This window comes from Columba livia, chromosome 7, assembly GCF_036013475.1.
Source record: "Columba livia isolate bColLiv1 breed racing homer chromosome 7, bColLiv1.pat.W.v2, whole genome shotgun sequence".
NCBI lineage: Eukaryota > Metazoa > Chordata > Aves > Columbiformes > Columbidae > Columba > Columba livia.
The window spans coordinates 27,879,518-27,900,005 of record NC_088608.1 but is presented as its reverse complement, the minus strand read 5'-3'; the positions used below and the strand labels follow the sequence as shown (position 1 = coordinate 27,900,005).

At 38.5% G+C, this 20,488-nt stretch overlaps 1 protein-coding gene across 9 annotated transcripts in view; it reads right to left on the bottom strand.

The window, feature by feature from the left end:
- Positions 1-20,488, bottom strand: part of MYO1B (myosin IB) — a 139,239-nt gene that overhangs the window by 17,262 nt on the left and 101,489 nt on the right. For all 9 annotated transcript variants that reach the window (XM_065068929.1, XM_065068932.1, XM_065068928.1 and 6 more), the window contains 11 exons: positions 20,289-20,407; positions 19,572-19,658; positions 19,148-19,213; positions 10,298-10,402; positions 8,777-8,839; positions 7,807-8,007; positions 5,679-5,905; positions 5,316-5,516; positions 3,766-3,859; positions 3,181-3,330; positions 1,367-1,435 (listed from right to left, as the gene is read on the bottom strand). In XM_065068929.1, the coding sequence (XP_064925001.1) occupies positions 1,367-1,435; positions 3,181-3,330; positions 3,766-3,859; positions 5,316-5,516; positions 5,679-5,905; positions 7,807-8,007; positions 8,777-8,839; positions 10,298-10,402; positions 19,148-19,213; positions 19,572-19,658; positions 20,289-20,407 (1,382 nt within the window). The remainder of the gene's footprint in view (positions 1-1,366; positions 1,436-3,180; positions 3,331-3,765; positions 3,860-5,315; positions 5,517-5,678; positions 5,906-7,806; positions 8,008-8,776; positions 8,840-10,297; positions 10,403-19,147; positions 19,214-19,571; positions 19,659-20,288; positions 20,408-20,488) is intronic.

Sequence of the window (20,488 nt, the reverse complement as noted above, 5' to 3'; positions counted from 1 at the left end):
TCCAATGACAAACAGAAATCCATAACTCCAGATGAGATGATGCTTTTACCCAGTTTTCTTCAAATAATGCTCATGGAAGAAGACAGCACATCGACAGTCAGACTGAAAGGATGTTTTTAACTCATTTACACAAAATAACAAAATGTAAAAATCAAGGAAAAAAGTGACATTAAATTACAATAGCAAAATTAAAGCCTTCTAGGCAGAAGAGGGCTGTTTACACCTATAGCAAGTAACTGCATCCCCTTCCTTCACCGGCTGACAGGAGGGGAACAGACTCCAGATTTAAAGGCAGTTCCTCTTCCCTAAATAGAGGAGAAAGCCACATTTCATGGGGTAGAGAAATGTTAGTAAGAAAACAGAAGAGCCCGGGGACATTTTTTTCTAAAGCTGGACAGCAGTAGTTGCTTTAAGCACTGTGGCTGCTTTCATGTGAGCTGTTAACCTCATTTTTACCTGGTTTGACAGCATCACTCCTTCAGTCGCTGCTATGACTGCAGGATTATCCCTTCATAAAGCTCAAAACTCTCAGAGAAGCAGCAAAGTTGTAGCAAATTGAGGCAGAGGACACGCAAACAGCGATAACGTACTTGCTCAACACAAGTTGAGTACAACGCACTGAGCAGCAAGAGGATTGAGGACTGGTGACCCAAATGCTTTATTTTAAGCCTGCTTTCAATTTTGTTCGTTCTGTTAACTGTAAAATAACTGCCAACCATGACTTATTTCTTCCAAATTGGTCCAAAGTCAGTTTTCATAAGGCCAGTGGCAGAGCCCTGGACCATCCCTCTCTGGCCTGCCTGATTAGTGCGTACTTGGGTTTGCTCTGAACACCAGACCTGCTCATTCACACTCCAGCCCATGGAAAGAGGGCATCTCTCTCCAAATTCTCTGTCAGAAGATGCCCCAAGGATAACCCAGTAGTTTAGCGTGGTGCCAGTCTGCACTGTTTGCAGGGATTTTGAGCCCAGGCTACCAGCAGATATCCCAAACTCACCTCTTCTGTGGCAAACACGAGTGTTTAACAGCTACGGCACAGCCACAGCTCAATGGACAGAAGGTATGAAAGTCAGGAGGCTCACTGCACTTGAAATGTTGTTTTCGGACCTGCTGCTCACCTTACATTTTTACACTGAGGGTGATGAGACCCTGTCCCAGGTTGCCCAGAGAGGTGGTGGATGCCCCATCCCTGCAGACATCCCAGGCCAGGCTGGACGGGGCTCTGAGCAACTTGATCTGGGTGAAGATGTCCCTATTCATGGCAGCGGTTGGACTGGATGAGCTTGGAAGGTCCCTTCAACCCAAACTGTTCTGTGTTTCTATGATTCTCACCGTGCAGACCCAGCCGCAGTAACAGGAGACTCACCTTCCATCCTCTGATGTAAGACTGCACTATAATAGCTGAACTCTTGATCTTCTGGTACTTTTTTTGTTGCTGTATTGGAAACAAATATGTGCTGCTTAGAACAGAATATTGCAACTGTAAAACTGTAATTGTATAGTAAAACTTTCATTACTAACATTTGTGAAAATAAGATTAAGGATACAAGCACTAAATACAAAAAGTGAATACATTTCGACCAAGCAGATCAAAGTGTAGATTCTGTGCTCAACTCTAGGGGAAACAAAGCACATCAACAATGCTGGATGGACAATGTCACTCTGTGTTTACAGAAACACTAAGTTCATGGTCAGCAGCACAAAAGTGACATGGATTAAATACTAACAGTGACAGCTTTGTCTTTCCTGCCAACAGAGTAGTACACAAACCATCACAAATGCTCAGGTTTGTTGGCTAAGCTTTTTACCATCTTTTCATAAGACTTGTGCTGTTCCTATTACCTACAGTCCCTTTATAATACTAAATGGTGATGATAACTTAGGAATTGGAAAAAAATCCCAATGACATGCTGGAGTATTACCCAAGTATGCCAGTGTGAACAATTAACTTCCTGGACAACTGAGTGTTTTCCTTCCTTTTTAGAAGTTCTCCACCAGACTAATGGTTAGTGTAAGACTAAGTATAAGCCTAAGTGGACAATAGTTGAAAGACCTGGCAACAAGTTAAGAAATAAAAATCATGTGTACTTTGTGATGTATTTGTTTTCTTTATAGTAACAGTTGTGCCAATCTAGCTGAGGCAACTCCATTTTTAATTCATCTAGAACGTATGAGATCATAATGAAGCCATATGGGCACAATGCAACTCTGTAATGATGCCGTTCATGGAAACGGTGCGTTCAATCCTAAAAGTTCAGAGAGGAGAGGTTTTACAGTGAAAAAGCATTTATTCCTACTTTTTCCAAATTATCCAAGATAAATGAACCAAACACTACTGGCTTTCAAGATGATAAACAGAAGTGCTTAAGTGAAAAACTGCGATTGTCAATTCTGCAGCTTCTTCCTTTCCATATCATATATTTTATCAAGCTTCCTGATAAGCACACAATAGCAAAATGCAGCTAAGATGTTTAAGAATTGTTTTAAAACTTAAAAAGAATACTTTTTTTTTCTCATATAAGTTAATGTTATTTACTAACTGATGAAAAGACAAGAAAGAGTCGTAAAGCAGCACCACTAGGTTCATGACACAGAATAACCAGCCTACAAAGAGATTTGAAACTGTTTTAGAACTGTATCAATAACAACTAGTGAACTATGAGTCTTACAAGCTATAATTAAAATAAATCCCTGGGATCCTCCCAAGCAGCATTCTTGAGCCTCAAATGCAAAGGTTCCAAATAAGGCAAAAATAAAAAAGCCTTAGGAATGACTGAATTCCACAGAACTGCACATGTATATTACCGAACATTTTTTACCCATTAACCATATGCTTTGAGAGCACTCTAAGTGCCAGGCAGCAAAGCATTTCAGCTCAACAAAAAAGGCTCTTCCCAGCTGCGCCACAAAATCCCACTCTCCCAGACCTAACGGGCTCTGGTGAGCTTTTTAATTATTTAAGAACAAAGTAAATACTTAATAGTGGTCTCTAGAAACTCAGTTTCCTTTTATTCACATTTGGTGCTCAAATACTATCAAACAATGGAATTATTTCAAAACTTCTCCATACATATCAAGGAAAAATATCATATGAAATATCATATCAAGTTTTTAGGAAAAAACATATTAAACAATAAAAAGAACGCCCTCCTCCCCCATTTAGTAAGGATGTTCTCTTACTGCGTATCTCCTGTACCAAGAGGCAACCACAATCTGGCTCTTTTTCATTAACAAGAAGCGTGTGCGGCACTTCCAACCTCTATAAATCTTCGCAATTAGAGTAGCCAAGTCCTCCAGCCGCTGCTTTCTCAGATCTTCCAGTTTGAAGAGCTGGGTGTGGAGATTTTTAGGATTTTGTTTGATGTAGGAAGAAAAACAGTAGGGAGGAAAAGACCAAAAAACCCATAAGCACAGTTATTTTAAGAGAAATCTCTACTCAAGTCCTCCTCCAGACACCTTTTGGTTTATTCATCTTCAGAGCTGCAGGCACGTACATCAACTGGGTTAGTGGCAGATATGTTGCCACGAGTTAGTGCAAAAAAGCTACATTAAATTCAATCTGACAGCTACGACAGTCTTGATTCACACCAATTTTAATGGGTCCAACATAAAAAGTGCTTTTTTAATGCCATATTCCACAACAGTACATCAAAGCACAGTATCTAGAAAAATCTGCAGTGACTGGGCAGTGAACGATGCAGTTGATAACAAGCCGTCCTTGTGAAAAGTGGCTTGATTTTGAAGGGGAAGGCATTTTTCACTTACCGTCCTTGGGTTGCGGATGAATATCTTTGATCTACCAAATGAAAATTCTTCTTCAGGGATTTCCAATTCACTAAACAGCACCTCTACTCCAGCCCTAATAAGAAGCAAATAAGCTTAATAAACATGACCCCCAGCACTAACTCCTTAGTTTACATATTCACAGAATAATTAATGGAAAGTATATGAAAGCCTATTTTTAATTCTTACATAGCGCTTGACATAAGAAGATTGGAGACCTAACCCACTTACTCACTGGTTATTTAGCTAAAGGCAAGAATAATCACTGTAAAGGTTCAGAATAATTTGATGAAAAAAGACCTATTTTTATATCATCAGCAATGGCCTATGTTTTCCTTTTATGATTTTACTATTAAAAAAAAAAATAAAAAGAAAGAAAAAAAGGAAGGACTCTCATAATAAATTAAAACGTGAAACAAAGACTGACAAGTTTGACAAATGCTAATGTTCCACACTCCATCAATTGCATTTTATAAATGTTATTGAAAAAGAGAAGAATTGCACAGAACTTTATGAGGATTCTAATAATGCTCTTGTTATCAATAGTGCACTTCCACCATTATCTAGATAACCTAAAGATTTCAATTGTAGCTAAAGTTATTAATCGATTATGAAAGGAATTTAAATCATGCTATTGGTGGACACATGTAAAAATAATTAAGAAAAGCTCATCACATCCAAGACATCATCTGTAAAATACATGCGGATACTATGCAATTTAAAATTACATATTTAAGTATTATCTCATAGATGTTGATAAATAATTATGTACTTTTTTTCTTGAAAGGACAGAAGATATGATGACTGTCTTCGAATAAATGGGTGTTCCTACACTTTGAACGTTGCTATTAAAGATAAGTGTCATTTTGATCACTCCAGACATCGTCGTTTTGACTAATCTCTCTCTTTCAGGCCCAAATCAGTAAAAGCTGCAATATATTCTAAAAACCATGTGTTGTCCTTGCTCACATGCAAAATCTTTCCCATTACTAGGTTCATTCATCACTAAAATAATCTCCTTTGCCAAGGAACTGTAATGTTGAGCCTACTGAAAAGTATCGGTTTCTTGGTGAACGAACTCTTTAAAAATCTCTTCTCCCAAGTAACAAGTGATAGACCAAGAGGAAATGGCATAATCTTGAGCAAGAGGAAGTTTATATTGGATATTAAGAAAAATATTTTGATGGAAAGGGTTGTCAGGCATTGGAACAGGCTGCCCAGAGCAGTGGTGCAGTCACCATCCCTGGAGAGGTTTAAAAGACACGGAGATGAGGTTCTTAGGAACATGGTTTAGAGGTGGGCTTGGCAGTGTTGGGTTAACAGTTGAACTCAATGATCCTAAAGGTCTTTTCCAACCTTAAATGTTCTATGACTATGAAAACCTGGAACCAGATGCAAAGGAACAATAAACAAGTAAAACACTTGAGCCACAATGGCTTAGTTTTTAACTTACTTTTATGATATTTGAAAGTTCATTAAATTAAAAAAAAGACAACCAAACAGGGCAGATAAGAACACTGCTGGTTTCCTACCTGGCTGGCCCTCTCCAGTGGGGCCACGTCTGCTTGCACAGCATTTTGTACCGTTCCAGGCAGGGCTCGTACGCTTGCCTGAAGGCATAACCTGCCCTCCTGACCCGCACGTTCTCCAGCAGACCGAGGTAGCGGATCTGGTGACACACCAGGGCGTCATTGAAAATGTGCGCAGCCTTTTTGTCATTGGGTTTGATGCACCTGAGAAGGAAAACAAACAAAGTTTGCAGCAGTGTCAACGACTATTATTGCGAGTCCAAACCATATATTTCAACAGTTTACCCTTGGAAATCAAGATTTTGTTTTGGTTTTTTAATTTCACTAGACAAAAATTCACCAAAGCCTTGCCACAGGGTAATTTACCTAATGTAGTTTGGATTTTTGGTCTGAAGATTTTTCATCAGGGTAGCGACTGAAGCCTTGAACTGTGAACCTGCCGTCGGTGGTCTCTTCAGGTTGATCTTCGCAGGGTTACCTTCTGGGAACAAGGCTTTGATAAGAGAGTGACTGGCCTTCCACATGGCCTGGGAGAGGTCACGGTACAGAAGATCGTTATTTTTGTCAACAAATCCTTCTACCTGGTACATAACCTGAAAAACACAGAAGAGTCACATCAGAGCATGTTTAGAATTATAACATAGATTTGTTCAAAACTGAACCAAGAAATTCATTTCTTCTTCTTTCTCACTATCCAAGACAAAGGACATTCCAGCTTTCATTTTAAATTTGACATTTGGAAGACTTTTTGTTGGATAAAATGCCTGTGAACACGCTTCCTGAGAAAGATGCATTTCTCACACTGCTAACAGCTGATCAGTTCTGGTTTCTGAAATAGGAAAAAAAAATATGTGATAACTCAGCTACGTCGCTACTTGCCAACACTCCAAACCGATCTTTTTTTGGCTGACAAAAGGGTTTTCCCTCTCTTTCGTATCACAACAGCAAAAATACCATTTCTCCCTTCAAAGTACCAATGCTTACATTATTTGCCTAACTAAAATGAGATATGAAATATCACCTCTTGATGTTGCAGCAGCAAGCAGCTACCCATGCAGTTCTCAGGGGACTGATATTTTAAAGATCTTTCACCAGAAAAACAGTCCAATGACAACAAGCATGAAAGCAACACTCTGACCTGCAGCTGGGGACCCAGGAGGCGTCCAGGGGAACTTCCTGCAGATCTCGGATTGCTACTGGCTTTTTAAATTTAATTTATTTTTATTTTAGTTTGATTAATTGCAACAAGTCACCCAGCTGGTAATACAGATCCTTCAGTTTCACGATTTCTCAGCTCTACATAGATGTGTACTAAGTACATAGAATACTGAATAAAACATTTCACACAACAGTAAGACACTAGAAACTCAGGCAGCATTTTTCTTTGGAGCACATGGTTCTGACAGGAGTAGTCACTGCTACTACTGAAAAAAACCCACAACCTGTTCATATGAACTTGTTTATACTTCATAAAAGGAGAATCAGACTTTTGTTGTCCAGTGACTGGGTCAAAAAGTTCTCAGCTGAGGATGGAAAAACACAACTTTCCTGCCAAAATAGGAGGAATTCACTGACTGCTTTACTGGGTAAGTGAATGCCAATAACGATCGAAGAACCCCACTGCTTGCTACGAACCAGCCTGTTTGATGGATTAAATGCTATTATGAAATATTCTTAGCAAATACATAACATAAAGGTAATGAATGGGTGTATTAAGACTGTATTAACTGTAACTACTCCTACATTTATACAGTCCTAAAATTACATTCGGCCTCTTGAAAGAAACCGTGAGGCTGATGTGGCCCCCAGTGAAAATGAGTTTGACACCCCTGAAATAGATGATCTCCAAAGGTCCCTTTCAACCCCAACCATCCTGTGACTTCAGCTAGTTCAGCGACAAAGAACATCTTTTCCAAAATATCTTGCCTTTAGACATGTGTGAATTTTTGTCATTCTAAGCAACATCTTTATTTCCAGAGACCCAGCAGCACAAGCAGTTCACCACCAAAGCATATGGGACATTTTTCTCCTCTGCTGTAAGGAGTACTGCCCTTGAGTTCAACCAGAGCAGCACCATCTCAGCAAAACTTTCAGCCCAAATCACAAATCTTAGGCTTAAGATGGAAAAGATTAAGACAGGTCTGGGTTTTTTCATATAACCATAGAATAGTTTGGGTTGAAAGGACCTTGCAAGCTCATCCAGTCCAACCACTGCCATGAGCAGGGACATCTTCACCCAGACCAGGTTGCTCAGAGCCCCATCCAGCCTGGCCTAGGATGTCTCCAGGGACAGGGCATCCACCACCTCTCTGGAAACATGGGCCAGGGTCTCACCACCCTCATTGTGATTTTTGATCAACTATTGACTCAAGCAATTTTCCTTCATTACTGTAATATCATTTAATGGGTAAAGAGCCTCCTTTTTGTACCAAACCTTGGCTTCCCACAGGTACAACACCCCAAACCACCTCATACCCTCAGTTTCACCACGTACCTTGCCAGCGTAATGCTGGATCCTGAAGCAGCTGTGAGGCAAGGAGGTGTCATTGAGGAACCGCGAGCACTTGCTCATCCTGCTCTCGAAATGCTGGTGAGTGGCACAGACTTGGTTCAGCTTTTCTAAGAAGGTGTCATCAGTAACAGTTCCTGGTCTCAGGCATTCTTCATCTAGCATGGCCAGGATTCCAGTTTGGTTCTGAAGTTTCAAGACAAGAGCTTTAGTGTTTGTTTCCATCACGTTTCCCTCAAGGCATAAAAAATAGACTGCTTTCTCTCATTTGACTTCTGCAACCCAGAAAATTGTTCTTCAAGCCATCTCAAAGCTTGGTTCTTTTCCTTATCCCCATTACCTCAATTTTTGAGACTGCTTTTGAGATCTGAATCTTGAACTTCATGCTGGAGTTTCGTGTCGTTTACTCAGACTGTAGAAACTCCAACTTAAATGAAAGTAGCCATGTTAGGAGTAAAACCAGCATACGTTATATGTTAATTGTTAAAACCTATTATTTTCCAGTTGTTAAGGAATTTTATCCTTCTTGCTGCACTAAGTCATTGGAAGTCCTCTTATTAGATACGAGTACTTTCTGTACCTAAAGCACTCAATAACAAGTCATTGATTTTTCTAGTTTCCATGTGAAAAGAAATATAACTTATAACACATCGTGTGATATCTGCTAGTGAAAACAGCACTCAATGGAAACATTTAAAGGTTGGTTTGTTGTTTTTTTTGTGGATTTTTTGTGGGTCTTTGTGGATTTTTTTTGTCATAGATGCTGCTGAACATTTCTAACATGCAGTCTCATAAAAAATAGCAAAATAAACTTTTACCATACAAAATAAAATGACTAATACAACGAGTTGCTTCTTTTATAAAATCAAAGTGTGTAAAGATGTGTACAGACTTTACAGCTAAATTCAGTTAATGCACTAAAAATTATTCAGAGAGATTATTGAATATAACTTACATTTTCTATTAGGTCACAAATTATAGCATTGTTGAAATACTCAATATGAGTCCATTCAATCCCCTATTGGAAAAAAAAAATGTATGAACAGGAAAACAATTGAGGAATATTTTCCTCTAGGCAATCTAAGTTATATTCCAGTTAATTAAGATACTACTTTAAAATTTAATTCTATGTGCTTACCAACATTTTATTTATTAAAAAAAGAAATGCAATCATCTATTGCTAACATTTATCTACGCAAAAGGACTGTCCTTGAGCGGCTGCCAAACCCGCTCTCCATTCCTTTCCCCCACCCGTGTCAGCTTCCCATGCACTCCCTGGCCCCCCGCCAGCTGCTCCCACCACCCACTGGACACAAGGAAACAAACCCGTTTCCCTGCGAGCATCCCAGATCAACATTTCTAAGCTCTTCGTTGGCTTTTTTTTTTCAACAGAAGGAAGAAAGAGGGCTAAATTTAGACAAGGCTATCTGAAACATCTAGAGTCTGGCAGTTGTTCGGATATTGCTAATATCCTATTTTTTTCAAATATCAGCAATATAATTTCCAAGATGAGATGCTAATGCATCAGGAGGTAAGACTGTTAGTGCAGAGGACTGAAAAAATAAAATACGAGCTTCATTTTCAATTTGCATTCTGTGGTACATCTTACAGTTTATTTTTTCCAGAGTGTTTGAAAGATCATTCAAGAAGCAAATTACAGTAATGATGTTTCAAGAGTCTCACCACTGAATGCAAAAATTCCACCAAAACTTCACGTTATCCTCAGGATTATAAAGCAGGATCTTTATTTAATTTTTTAAAGTGTTTACCCAGCAAAACAGTATCATCCAATTTGCATAGGGACAGTGTATGTCAGGTCCTACAGCTGCGAGCTGGTATTTTGTCTGTGTATCATGGGAAGTGCCGTTAAAACCTATTAAAACTTTAACGTGACATTCAGTCACAGAATCCCATCAATCACCAGAGTCCGGGCTCCAAAGCACATCTTAAATTTAAAGCTCACACAGCTCCCTTCAATAATTAACAGAAAGAAAACTAGAACCAAAATCTACTTGTAGGGTTTTTTTTCAACTTGTATGCTCTTGTTACACCCACCCAATTCTCTTTTGAAATGGGATTAGCTGTGGCCACTATCAGGGTGTATCCCAGATGCGACTTCATAATCCAAAACACAGCGTGGTTAGCACTAATAGCAGAACGCAATATTAGTCTTCCAATAATTAGCCCTTGCTCGGAACTGCCAGTCAGTGTCTGCCAGTCAGTGTAGCTGATGAATGAGAATTGGGTTTTGTTTATACCTGGAGAACTTGTAATGTGAAACAAAACCAAAACCAACTTTTTTTGCTTAATAATCTGCCACAATAGACTGCCACATAGTCCAACACAAACATGCTCCATGCCAGGCCTGTGGTCAAAAAGTGACTGTTCCCTAAAAACAGATTTCAGTGCACTTTCCTGAGTATCTTCATTACAGGGGCAAGGGGAAGAGGGCAAGGAAAGATCCATTAGGGGTTACCTCTCGGATGTATTCCTCCTGCTCTTCTTTGAGGGTAAGTTCAATGAAGATCTGCTGCAGCTTCTCATTGCAGTAGTTGATAATGAATTGCTCAAAGCTGTTGTCCTGTCAGATAAAACATATTTGTGTTTGCTCTCGTGTAAACACTCTGGAACCCAGCTGGAGTCACTTGCAGCAGCTGCAAGTCAACAAGCTGCTTTATTAACTGCTCCTTCCAGGTTTTGCGATGCGATGGTTTGAGTAATACTCTATTGAGAATGGGATTAATTTGGAAATTTTAGACCAAATCCTTTCCTGAGGCTTCCTCCATCGGGAGGGACAAAAGCTCTGTAGCTTTATATTCATGATGCCTCTACATTGATTCCTTGGCACAAGTGCTGTCAGGGAATGAGCAACAATAGTTTTACCTGCACTGATCTGTGTAAAATGTAGTCTCCTGCAGGTTCTGGTAAATAAAATTATGATGGTAGCATTAGCTCTTTTCCAACCAGGACCACTCAGCAGCAAATAAATATCATACTTCACTGCAGACTGAGCCCCAGGCTGCTCTCCTGGTTGCAGCTGAGCCTGGGTTAAGAGATTATCAGCTCCAGAGGTCAACCCACCACCTCCCTGCCAACAAACTGCTCAGGGAACTGCCCCAGGAAATGTGGGGAATTAAACAAACTTTATCAATTAAAAAAACCCTTTAAAAGGCTAATTCATATAAAAGTGGGTTGGGGGCAAGCACACACGTGACCCTCTGCAGAAGAGACTGGGGCAGAGAGCAGACCCTGGGAGGAGTTCTGTCTTAAGTATTAGTCGTCAAAAAAAATTGGTTATTTAGGAAGCCTGAAAAGCAGAATAACCCACTATGATTTTTTTTATGATATCAAGTAAATCTGCTATACAACATCTGTGAGGCTCAAGTTATGGTGATATAATTTTTATGACTCAGGGCAACTACAATAATTTAAATGTTTTAAATTAAGGATCTGGTTGCTAAAATGAGATTAAGAACACACAAGCAGATTAGAAAATATTGAGGCAGCACAGATTACTTTTATCATTTTAGTTTTAGGTAAAGCAAGATCATAGTTGATCACCAAACTTTCTCAGCCACATCAAACTCTGCCCCTCACACCAATTGCAATTATCAGACACTGCAAAACTTGCACAGCTCTAAATGAGAAAGTCAAAATTTGGCATGCATCAAAAATCAGCACTTCAAACAAGTCATACTTACTGCATTCTGTTGGAAAAAGAAATTACATAAACTGCAGTCAGTACTTATACTACTTCCAGAAAAACACAGAATATAATATACCCATTAGCATTTCTTTGGCACAGCAAGTAGATCAGACTTTTTAACAGATTCATATTTGTATGTTGCTGAAAATGTGAAGTACTGCATAAATGTTACTATTACTGCTTTGGACATGAGTGTATCTGTGGGTTCTATCCAAAGATCATCAAGGGACTGAGGCACATCAGAGGCTATCAGAGAACAGCATTCTCGCGTCCTCACATCTCTAAATCACCACCTATCTTTTGTCTCAAAAAGCCAAATATACAACCTTTGGCAGACACATCTCAACAAAGGGAGGGAACAACACAGGAGGGAAGAGAGAATAAAAAGTTACTCCAATTACAAGGACTGCAGGACATTTCACTCATATTATACACAGTCCTCATCTTCAAAAGAGGATGGAAGCTGAAATGCAAATCCAGCTAAACCACCTAACCAAAAGGCCATTAGCAATATATTAAAGTAATTGCTAGATGCTTTCCTAATTTGCTATGTATCTGTGACATTTATGGTTTGCAAAAGAAAGGCAAACCAAAACCCACAGAGTTCTTCACAAATCACTCACTTTAAGCTATGAAATTCTACTGGACATTGCCAAGCCACCGAAAATTGCTATTCCAGGAAAAAAAGTCATTGAAGAGCAGAGGCAATTTTTTACTTTATGTATGGATACAGTGCAAAAGGCCAATGGTTAATTACAGCAAAGAAAATGAGGAAAAATGTTCAGAATTACTGAAATTCTCAAAACACTTAACTCCAAACAGAACAGAAGACATTTGGTAAATTAGATACACTTCTGAAAGTGGCATTTTCTTTTACAGGTTTTAAGAAACACTGTATGAAAAAATCAGTTAGTGTGTTTATCTTTGGGTAAATCTAAGTTAGGCAACAGAGATTGTGAATTTATTCTCCTTTACTGAATATCTTTAATTTTTAACTATGTGAGGGCTTCACAAAGCATTGAGGAATGTTCACAAATGAACTGTCCCCCAATATTTCTAATGAAGTCTCTTAGAAGTCAATATGCAGAAATAGAAGGGATCTGAAGGACTTCTGACATTGTTTTTTAGGAGGCAACAGAGAATGATTAATGTCGGCAATAGCACATCACTAAATCCATCCAGGAGGAATGGGCTGGAAAGACCCAGCCACCAGAGACCATACTTGCTCCTCATGTTGATCAAGGGCGTTAAGCAACAGAAAAGGTTTTGACCAACACAGAAGCAGCACAGTCAGTCCCAAAGCAAGGAAAAGTTGGTAAATTCAAATATTCTTAGGATAAAAAAAAAATTGAGACCAGCGCTTCTCAAATTGTCAGCTTCTCTTCCAGGCTGTCATTCTGCTACTTTAATGTTGAGAGCACCACTTCAATCTCTGCATTTTTATAGCAGCATTTTAAACTATCCCTTTGAAATCACTGTGGAATACAAAATATAACCTTCAGGGAATTAAAAAAACACCCAACCTCTCAAATTAAATTAAAGGTGCTGGGAAACAGAATGTCAGCTGAGATAGGCTTAAAGTCATGTCAAATTTATAGATAACAGATCAACCAACCACCCTCACCTCAGCTTATCCTCTCCATCTTTTACCAGGTGCAACAATAAATTCAGACAAGTAGAAAAAGTCACTGATAAAAATCAAAGCCTACCTCACCATGTTTTTCACTTCACAAATAACGGTGTCTTGCTCATGCAGCTTTATTGTTTATCAGCCTTCAAACTACTGGGCATCAGGGTGGCATTTCATGAATAGCAAGTTTGTGAACTCTACAAAACTCTGCTCCATGTAAAAACATAGTGCTCATATACACAAGGAGATCACGATGTTGTACTCGCTCAGGTTGTTAGGGTCAACCATGAAAAGATTAGAAAGTTCTAGTTTTGAACCACTGCTATTGCATGAATTACATACAGGTGCTTGAAACTCTAAGGAAAATAGTTTTTGTTCCTCAATATTTTACTTAATTTCTTTTTTAGACGACTCCAGCCATATGTATCATGGAATCATGTGAAAAAACATACACAGGTGTTCCTGACCTTATGCATTGTTATACCAGTAAAATATCAATAGCAAACAGACAAAAATATTTCTGTCCTAAAAAAAAAGGCTAAAAGCCTCTTACTGGTCTCAAGCAGAAATGTCTCCATACACTGAGTCCAATTTCTTGCCTTAGATTTACAAACACAAAATATCTAAACCAGGATATTTACCTTTGAAAACCAGCCACATTCTAACCTCCTCTCCCCACAAAGAACTCTAATTCACTTGTGAGTACCCAGATTCCAGTGATTGTAAGCACACTGAGGCAACTAAGGCACCTACTTAAAGCTGAAAAGTGGCTACTTTTCCATACTAGTAGGTAGGAGTAAATTATTATCTTCCATCTGCATAATAAAGTCCTAGTTAAAGTGTTCCTTTTTCTTGTGTCCTCTCCACTGTTTTCCCCAAATCAAGCATATGTTGTTGATCCAAATCTACAGACTCAGTAGTAGATACCATCAGTATCACACCTATACAAGGTGTTTCTCAATATCTCCTCTTCCTTCTTCATCTTCCACCACACCAGTTCTTGTTGAGAGCCAGTTCAAAAATCTACATATTGCTCAGGCCAACCACACTGACAAAAAGCTGTTCAGCAACACCTTTTCTAATAGCATAATTTAAAACGTAAATGTTTCAAGTCTCGAGACTGTTGAATTCAACAGAACTAATGTCAGTAAAATGAACTTTTTGATCAACGTGGGGGGAGGGAAAGACATACAGACTGATGCTTTTGCTCTAACTCATACAGCTCCAGAAAGTAACTTTTAACATCAACGCAGCTCCTAACACAGACTGGTGATCCCAGGTAGCTCCATCAGGCTCCCAAACTCCTATTGAGGCTCCTACAGAAAAAGCCAGATGGCAAAAGTAATGATGATTATAGACCAACATACTCCACTGAGATGAAGGGTGGAACGAATGGTAAAACCAGCAAATTCAATTTTTATCCCCCTGTGGTGTCTGGGGATTTTTATGAATGACCACAGAAGCATAAAAGTTTATGAGATGAAACTAAGAAATATAAATGCTAGAAAATGAAAACCAGTAAAATGGGGAAAGTGCATTTAAAGAAAATAAAAAGACACTATTGTATATAGAAAGCAATGAGCTGTGTGTGACCCAGTTATAACATTTTTTTAAATTATTTGCAAATTTAGTGAAGATATGTTATCAATATTTATCCTGTGCTTTTCTGTTTACATATACAAACATCCAAGTGATCAAACTTAATTGAAAAATATCTCATGTAAACTAGAATAATCTCTGTGCTTCCCTGTAAATATCTCTATAGGCAAAGAACCAGAACTGTAAATATTCCACATATATGTAATCACACTATGTTCCAGTGTATCTGAGCAACAGGAGTTACAAATAGGCAAGAACCTACAATATGATCATATCCATTCCTTTGCTAAGGCAGAAGAGCTGCTGTAGGGCAAAACGTTATTCTCACAACCTGAAGCGCAGCATTTGTTTATATTTGCTCCAGCATTTCAAATAGTTCCTTTGTTGAAAACCGTCAGCCAACACAATTTCATAAACCTGTGTTTGCAAAATAAGCCTCTCTAAATACTTACATTATAATGTGATTAATTAAATGGTGATTAACTTCCCAGGATGCACCTCTGCTTCTGAGATTCTAGAACTTCAGGAAGTTATAGCTTTAACTGTATTTTAAAATAATCTCCATAGCACCTAGGAGTCCAAGCAAGGGTCCCTTCTATGTAAAGCTCCCCGCTTTGACAACACTTCTTCTCTGGTCAATGAGGGCTGGGTGGAAGCAGTCCCTTCCTTTCTGCAGCCTTTAGTTTTGCAGCTCTATCCTCGGCACATCCCCACTTCCGGTTATGCTAAAATACATGGAACAAACTGCTCCGCCAAGGGATGGGGCAGAAAGCATTCCTGCTCTCAAACTGTCCTCTCAGTGCCTGGCAAATTTCAAGAATAAGCCTTGTTTGGCTTAAAACTGCACTCCAAACCATTAGCTTCGTCATATGGACCAGCTACATAGTGGTGCCTGAAAATTCAGAATAAAGCCTTTAAGGCAACTTGCACAGACAGACATTTTTAGCTTTGAAGGCTAGGGCAGGATGAAATATTCACACTTGCTCCATTACATTCATTTGTACCCTAAGCCCTCATCTGCACAGGAAACGTACACAACAGAAAATTAAACGTGCAAAGCAAATGGAATGAGCCTTCTGCTCATCTCTGTTGAAACCTGCCAGGCCCTCAGTCATCTGCCTTCTACAGCCTTCATTTCACAGAATCACAGAATCACTGCGCTTGGAAGAGACCATCAGGAGCCGCTCAAAAATGTGGATAAACTTAACTGGAACAGTTAGTGTCAGGCTTCAACCCACTGCTCAAGTTCCAGCAGTGTTACACAACAACCTGGTCCTCGAACCTGTATTTTCACGCTAACCCTAGTCCCTAAATCCTTGCCCAGAGACATCGCACACAGAGGCACCCAAATTTCAGCATTTCACTTTCAAAATACCACAAAGGGCACAGCAGCGTTCAAAAATAAACACAGCTTTACAGCACCTATTTTGTGGATATTTTAGGCAAGCTTGCTGTTGACATCTGCCAAACCCACAGAGGTGGAGGATTATCGATAGATTTGAATTCCCTAATCTGTATTTTTGGACAGCCAAGTCCTTAAATCTGCTTTCTTGGATGGATTCTGGGTTTGTCTGAAAAATGGCTTTTGTGCTTGACAAAAATACTAGCAGAAACCAAAGCCCAAAGAGTATATGCTGGCATTATCAATACTCCTGTATCTTTCCTTTGGTAGATTTCATGGAACCTACAGTTACTTTATAAATTAACTCCATCTTAATCACAAGAAATTGTAGAAGTTACAGTGGGCAGTAAATAAATTAATCTTTCAAAAATAGGTGAAAAAAATCTTTTTGATAAGTTTCGATTTGCATATAATAGAACAAGACTGCTATTGTCATCAGAAGGTGAAGTGTAGAAGCTTTCAGAATCATAAACCTGGATTTCTTTATTCTTCTTACAGGAGGAATTGTAGGATGTTTTAAGGAATCATCCTAAACAGGAGTAAGGCCCAAGAAATATTGCCTGCACAATACAGATTTACAGATGAAGCAGTTTTTCAAATACATTTTTGCCAAAAAGCATTATTTGTTAGAGACAATGTTAGTTCTAAACTTCAAGAAGAGACATGAAAATGAAAATCTGACTTAACAATTAGGTTCAAAAGGGAACGGCATATTTTTAGTCAGAGGCTTTAAGTAATTTACAATTAGACGGATATAGTTACTGCCAGTAGCTGTACCTCAGCTAATCTTAATATTTTGAATATTTAGCCATCATGTTTCCAAGTGTACCACACAGCAAACCACTCCAAATTCCACTATACTTTTTAGGCTACACATTTTAAGACGCTATTGAATTTTCCTTGAGTTATGGTATTGTACAGTGCTAAAATTTCATTAATTTATTGTTGTTTTAACATAATTAACTTTAAACAATATCCTTTTTGTGAAGTGGTTACTCAAATTCTCAACAATAATTAGTTTTTGTAAGCATTTTCTCAAGATCTTTAATACTTTCTGTGAGATTCGACTATTTGTTGCAAAACTTAACATAAAAATATTTCAAAGGCACCCTCTTAATTGACCTTACTATGTAACATTCATTGAAGTGACACAAGGTGAGTTACACTTTGCCTACAGAGTGTTCATTACAGAATTATTTTATTCAATTTAAGGATTATGATATAACATCTTTTGTTCCAACTAGAGCTGCAGAGAAAATTAGTTTTGCTTTCCCTAGAAAGAATATATTTGCTTTTGATTCAACTGAGAATAAGCCAGCAGTATCTGATTATAAAATGAACCTGTCTGGAAACGCAGGGATGGCTAAATGGACGGTACTGGAAATACAGCTGGTTCAGGATTTTTTAAGGGATTGTTTTTCTATTCACCCTTCAAACTAGAGCATTGCCAAGCAGTCACAATACCAGTAACTGTATCAGTTACCTCTACAAATCTCAACCCATCACATTTCTTTTCCAAACATCTTTAGATTAAAATATGGTACCCAATTTTCAGAAATAATTCCAGTGTTTCTGTGATGCTGAACCAAGCTGCTTGGCTGTCACCACGGGTCTTAACTCACCAGAGGAAGCATCCTGTCTTGAACGAATGTACCAACCAATTTGATCCTCAAGTCACAAGGCAAACCTTTCCCACCTTCTCCAATAGAACCAGTGCTCGGCATTTGATGGAGTGAACAATAACCACCTATACTACTTTAAAGCTTTTGCATTTTTATGAATTGGGAAAGCTACCTTGTAATTCGGTACGAAAGATAAGTGAAAAGAGTCCTGTTTTTTTTCATTTTTCTTCTGCCAAACTACATCTCCTGTACTCAGCTCCCAATTTCTGACTTTCTAAGACACTGACCTTCTAAGACGGCCTGAAGATGCCAGCAGCGCGATTCTAGCGTACACCTTCCCGAAGGTGCACCAAGGACCACTCCGAAGAGATCTGGCCCTCAGATCTCCATCCATCCACCTGACCACTTGCAATATATTTCCATAAACATGCTCTTATGTTTAATGCAAACAACACAACCTGGCTTGGGAAACCCTTGAAGAAAGAATCAGCTTCCGTTTTCCTCTTTATAGAGGTATTTTGAATGGCACTCACTCTGATGTTACGCTTCCAAAATAAAATTTACACCACCCTCCCAGGTAGAAATACTCTTTTCTGGATTATTTCCATCTTCTATACAATTAAAACATTCTGCCTGGACTTTCAAGAGGGATGTAGTGAAGTGGATAAGGATTGCATATTTTCTACTGATTTTTCTCTCCAACTGAGTTTCTAGTTTAAACACTATACAGATTCCAACCAAGATCTAAAAATCTCTTAAAATAAACTGTTAGAATAAGATTTATGAAAACTCCCTCTCCCTGGTGTTCTCTAACACAATTAAAAACTCCTCTTTGATTGTTTTTTTTCAAAATACCATAGTATCATACACAAACAGCAGTGAGCCACACATAGTTAGCTAAGAATCAGCAGAGAATATTTATCTAAGTGTATCGAGATGGAACGGAATATAACTCCTTGTTTAATTTTGACAGGAAAAAAAATGTATATTTTTTGTTGTGGTGTTTTAGTTTTTTTTAAAGGATACAAAGCTTGTTCAAAGACATCCACAAAACACCTCAGGGCAGAAATGACACTGCCAGAGTTTCTCTTATGATCAGAATGTATGTCACAACAAAATGTATTTCATTTACACACCATAAATATTTATCTATGGTCTAAAAACACAAGTTTGGCTTTCATAAATTTTCATTTCAATTGCCAGACATACTAAGACGTCTCTCTTTGGCTTACTTTTCTAGTATTTTTCTGTTAGGAATAACACACTTGATTCAAATTACATGTATTCCGATTACAAATTCATCAACTACTCTATTAAGCTTTAATAACAGCTCTCGCACTAATTTTTTGCTATTATAAAGGTCTTACCTCAAAAATTTCAAAGCCATAGATGTCCAGCACCCCCATTACCTTTTTTCTCACTTTTGTTTGTGCCTTAAAAAGAAATTAAATGCTGAATCAGTCATCTGCACACTTCACACTCATGAATCAAGAAAATAGATGTCTCTTGTAAGTACGCTGTGCAATTATGTAAACTAAAATGTTAAGTATGGTTCCCAAAATACACTTAACATGAATATTTTCATAACTTTCATAATTTTTCAAAATACTTTCATAACAGAGCTGACAGCAACTTGTTGGGCTGTGATACAGTTATTTGCTTGTAATTTTTGCTTTGCTTGTAATACCATGCAATCAGGAAAAATGAAATTGCCAAACACAGTTTTACTGTCCACTTTAATTCAAAGGATTTCTATTGATTTTTTTCTTTACAGGCACAAAACAACAATACCTTAATGCTTTCATTGATTCTGGTAACAAGCCAAGAGAACAGCCGACTGTATAAATTCTTAGCCAGAGCATCACGGGCATAATAAGCCTAAACAGAAGAAAGAAGAAACATGTTATGAACACTGGGTTAATCCCAAATGTTTTATGTTCTTGCCCACAATCCAGGCACTCCCACTCCCTTCCTGCCCATCCGAATTTCCTCAGAAGACTCGCAAACCCCCTCCTAATCCCAAGCAAAGGGACGCGAGCAGCTGTGGCTGGGCCAGGGACATTCCTGCTGGCCGGAGCGGATGGGACACGGGTGACGGTCGTGCTGGCTCTGCAGCATTACAAAGATAAATTCACACTGGCAGCAAAAGTTTTTCAGCAGCACGGGGTGTAGAGCTCACATGAAATTACACCAGTTCCTCTAAATGAAAACAGTTTGCTACAATACTTTTGACGTGTGTTTTGTGTGGAACTGTTAAACTTTTTCATTTTCTGCAATATTTTACTATCCCTCTTCTTTTTGAAGTAATTCACACTTAAAAACAAAACATCCAGTATGTTTGAACACTTTGAAACTGCTGAAGGAAAACCACACTTATTCTAGTGGTATGTTTTATTCACTCCAGACTAATTGTTACAGTTTTCATGTGGGCAGTTAAGGTTCAGTAATGGAGAATAAATCGCCATTTAAAACAACTATTTCCTTAAAAATCGGGACCTCTTTTTTTACCTGAGCCACGTTCAGTGTCGTTGAAACTTTCTCTTGCTTGGCTTCAACTGTCCGGAAGCTGAAAGCTCTTTCCAACACAGACTGGTCTATACCCGTCAACTCGCAGATTTCCTTGAGTTCTAGCATGAAAAAAGAGAGAGTAAATCAAATTAATCCTTTCGTATCATTGCTTTTTCGCCCCCCTAAACTACCAGCTTTTA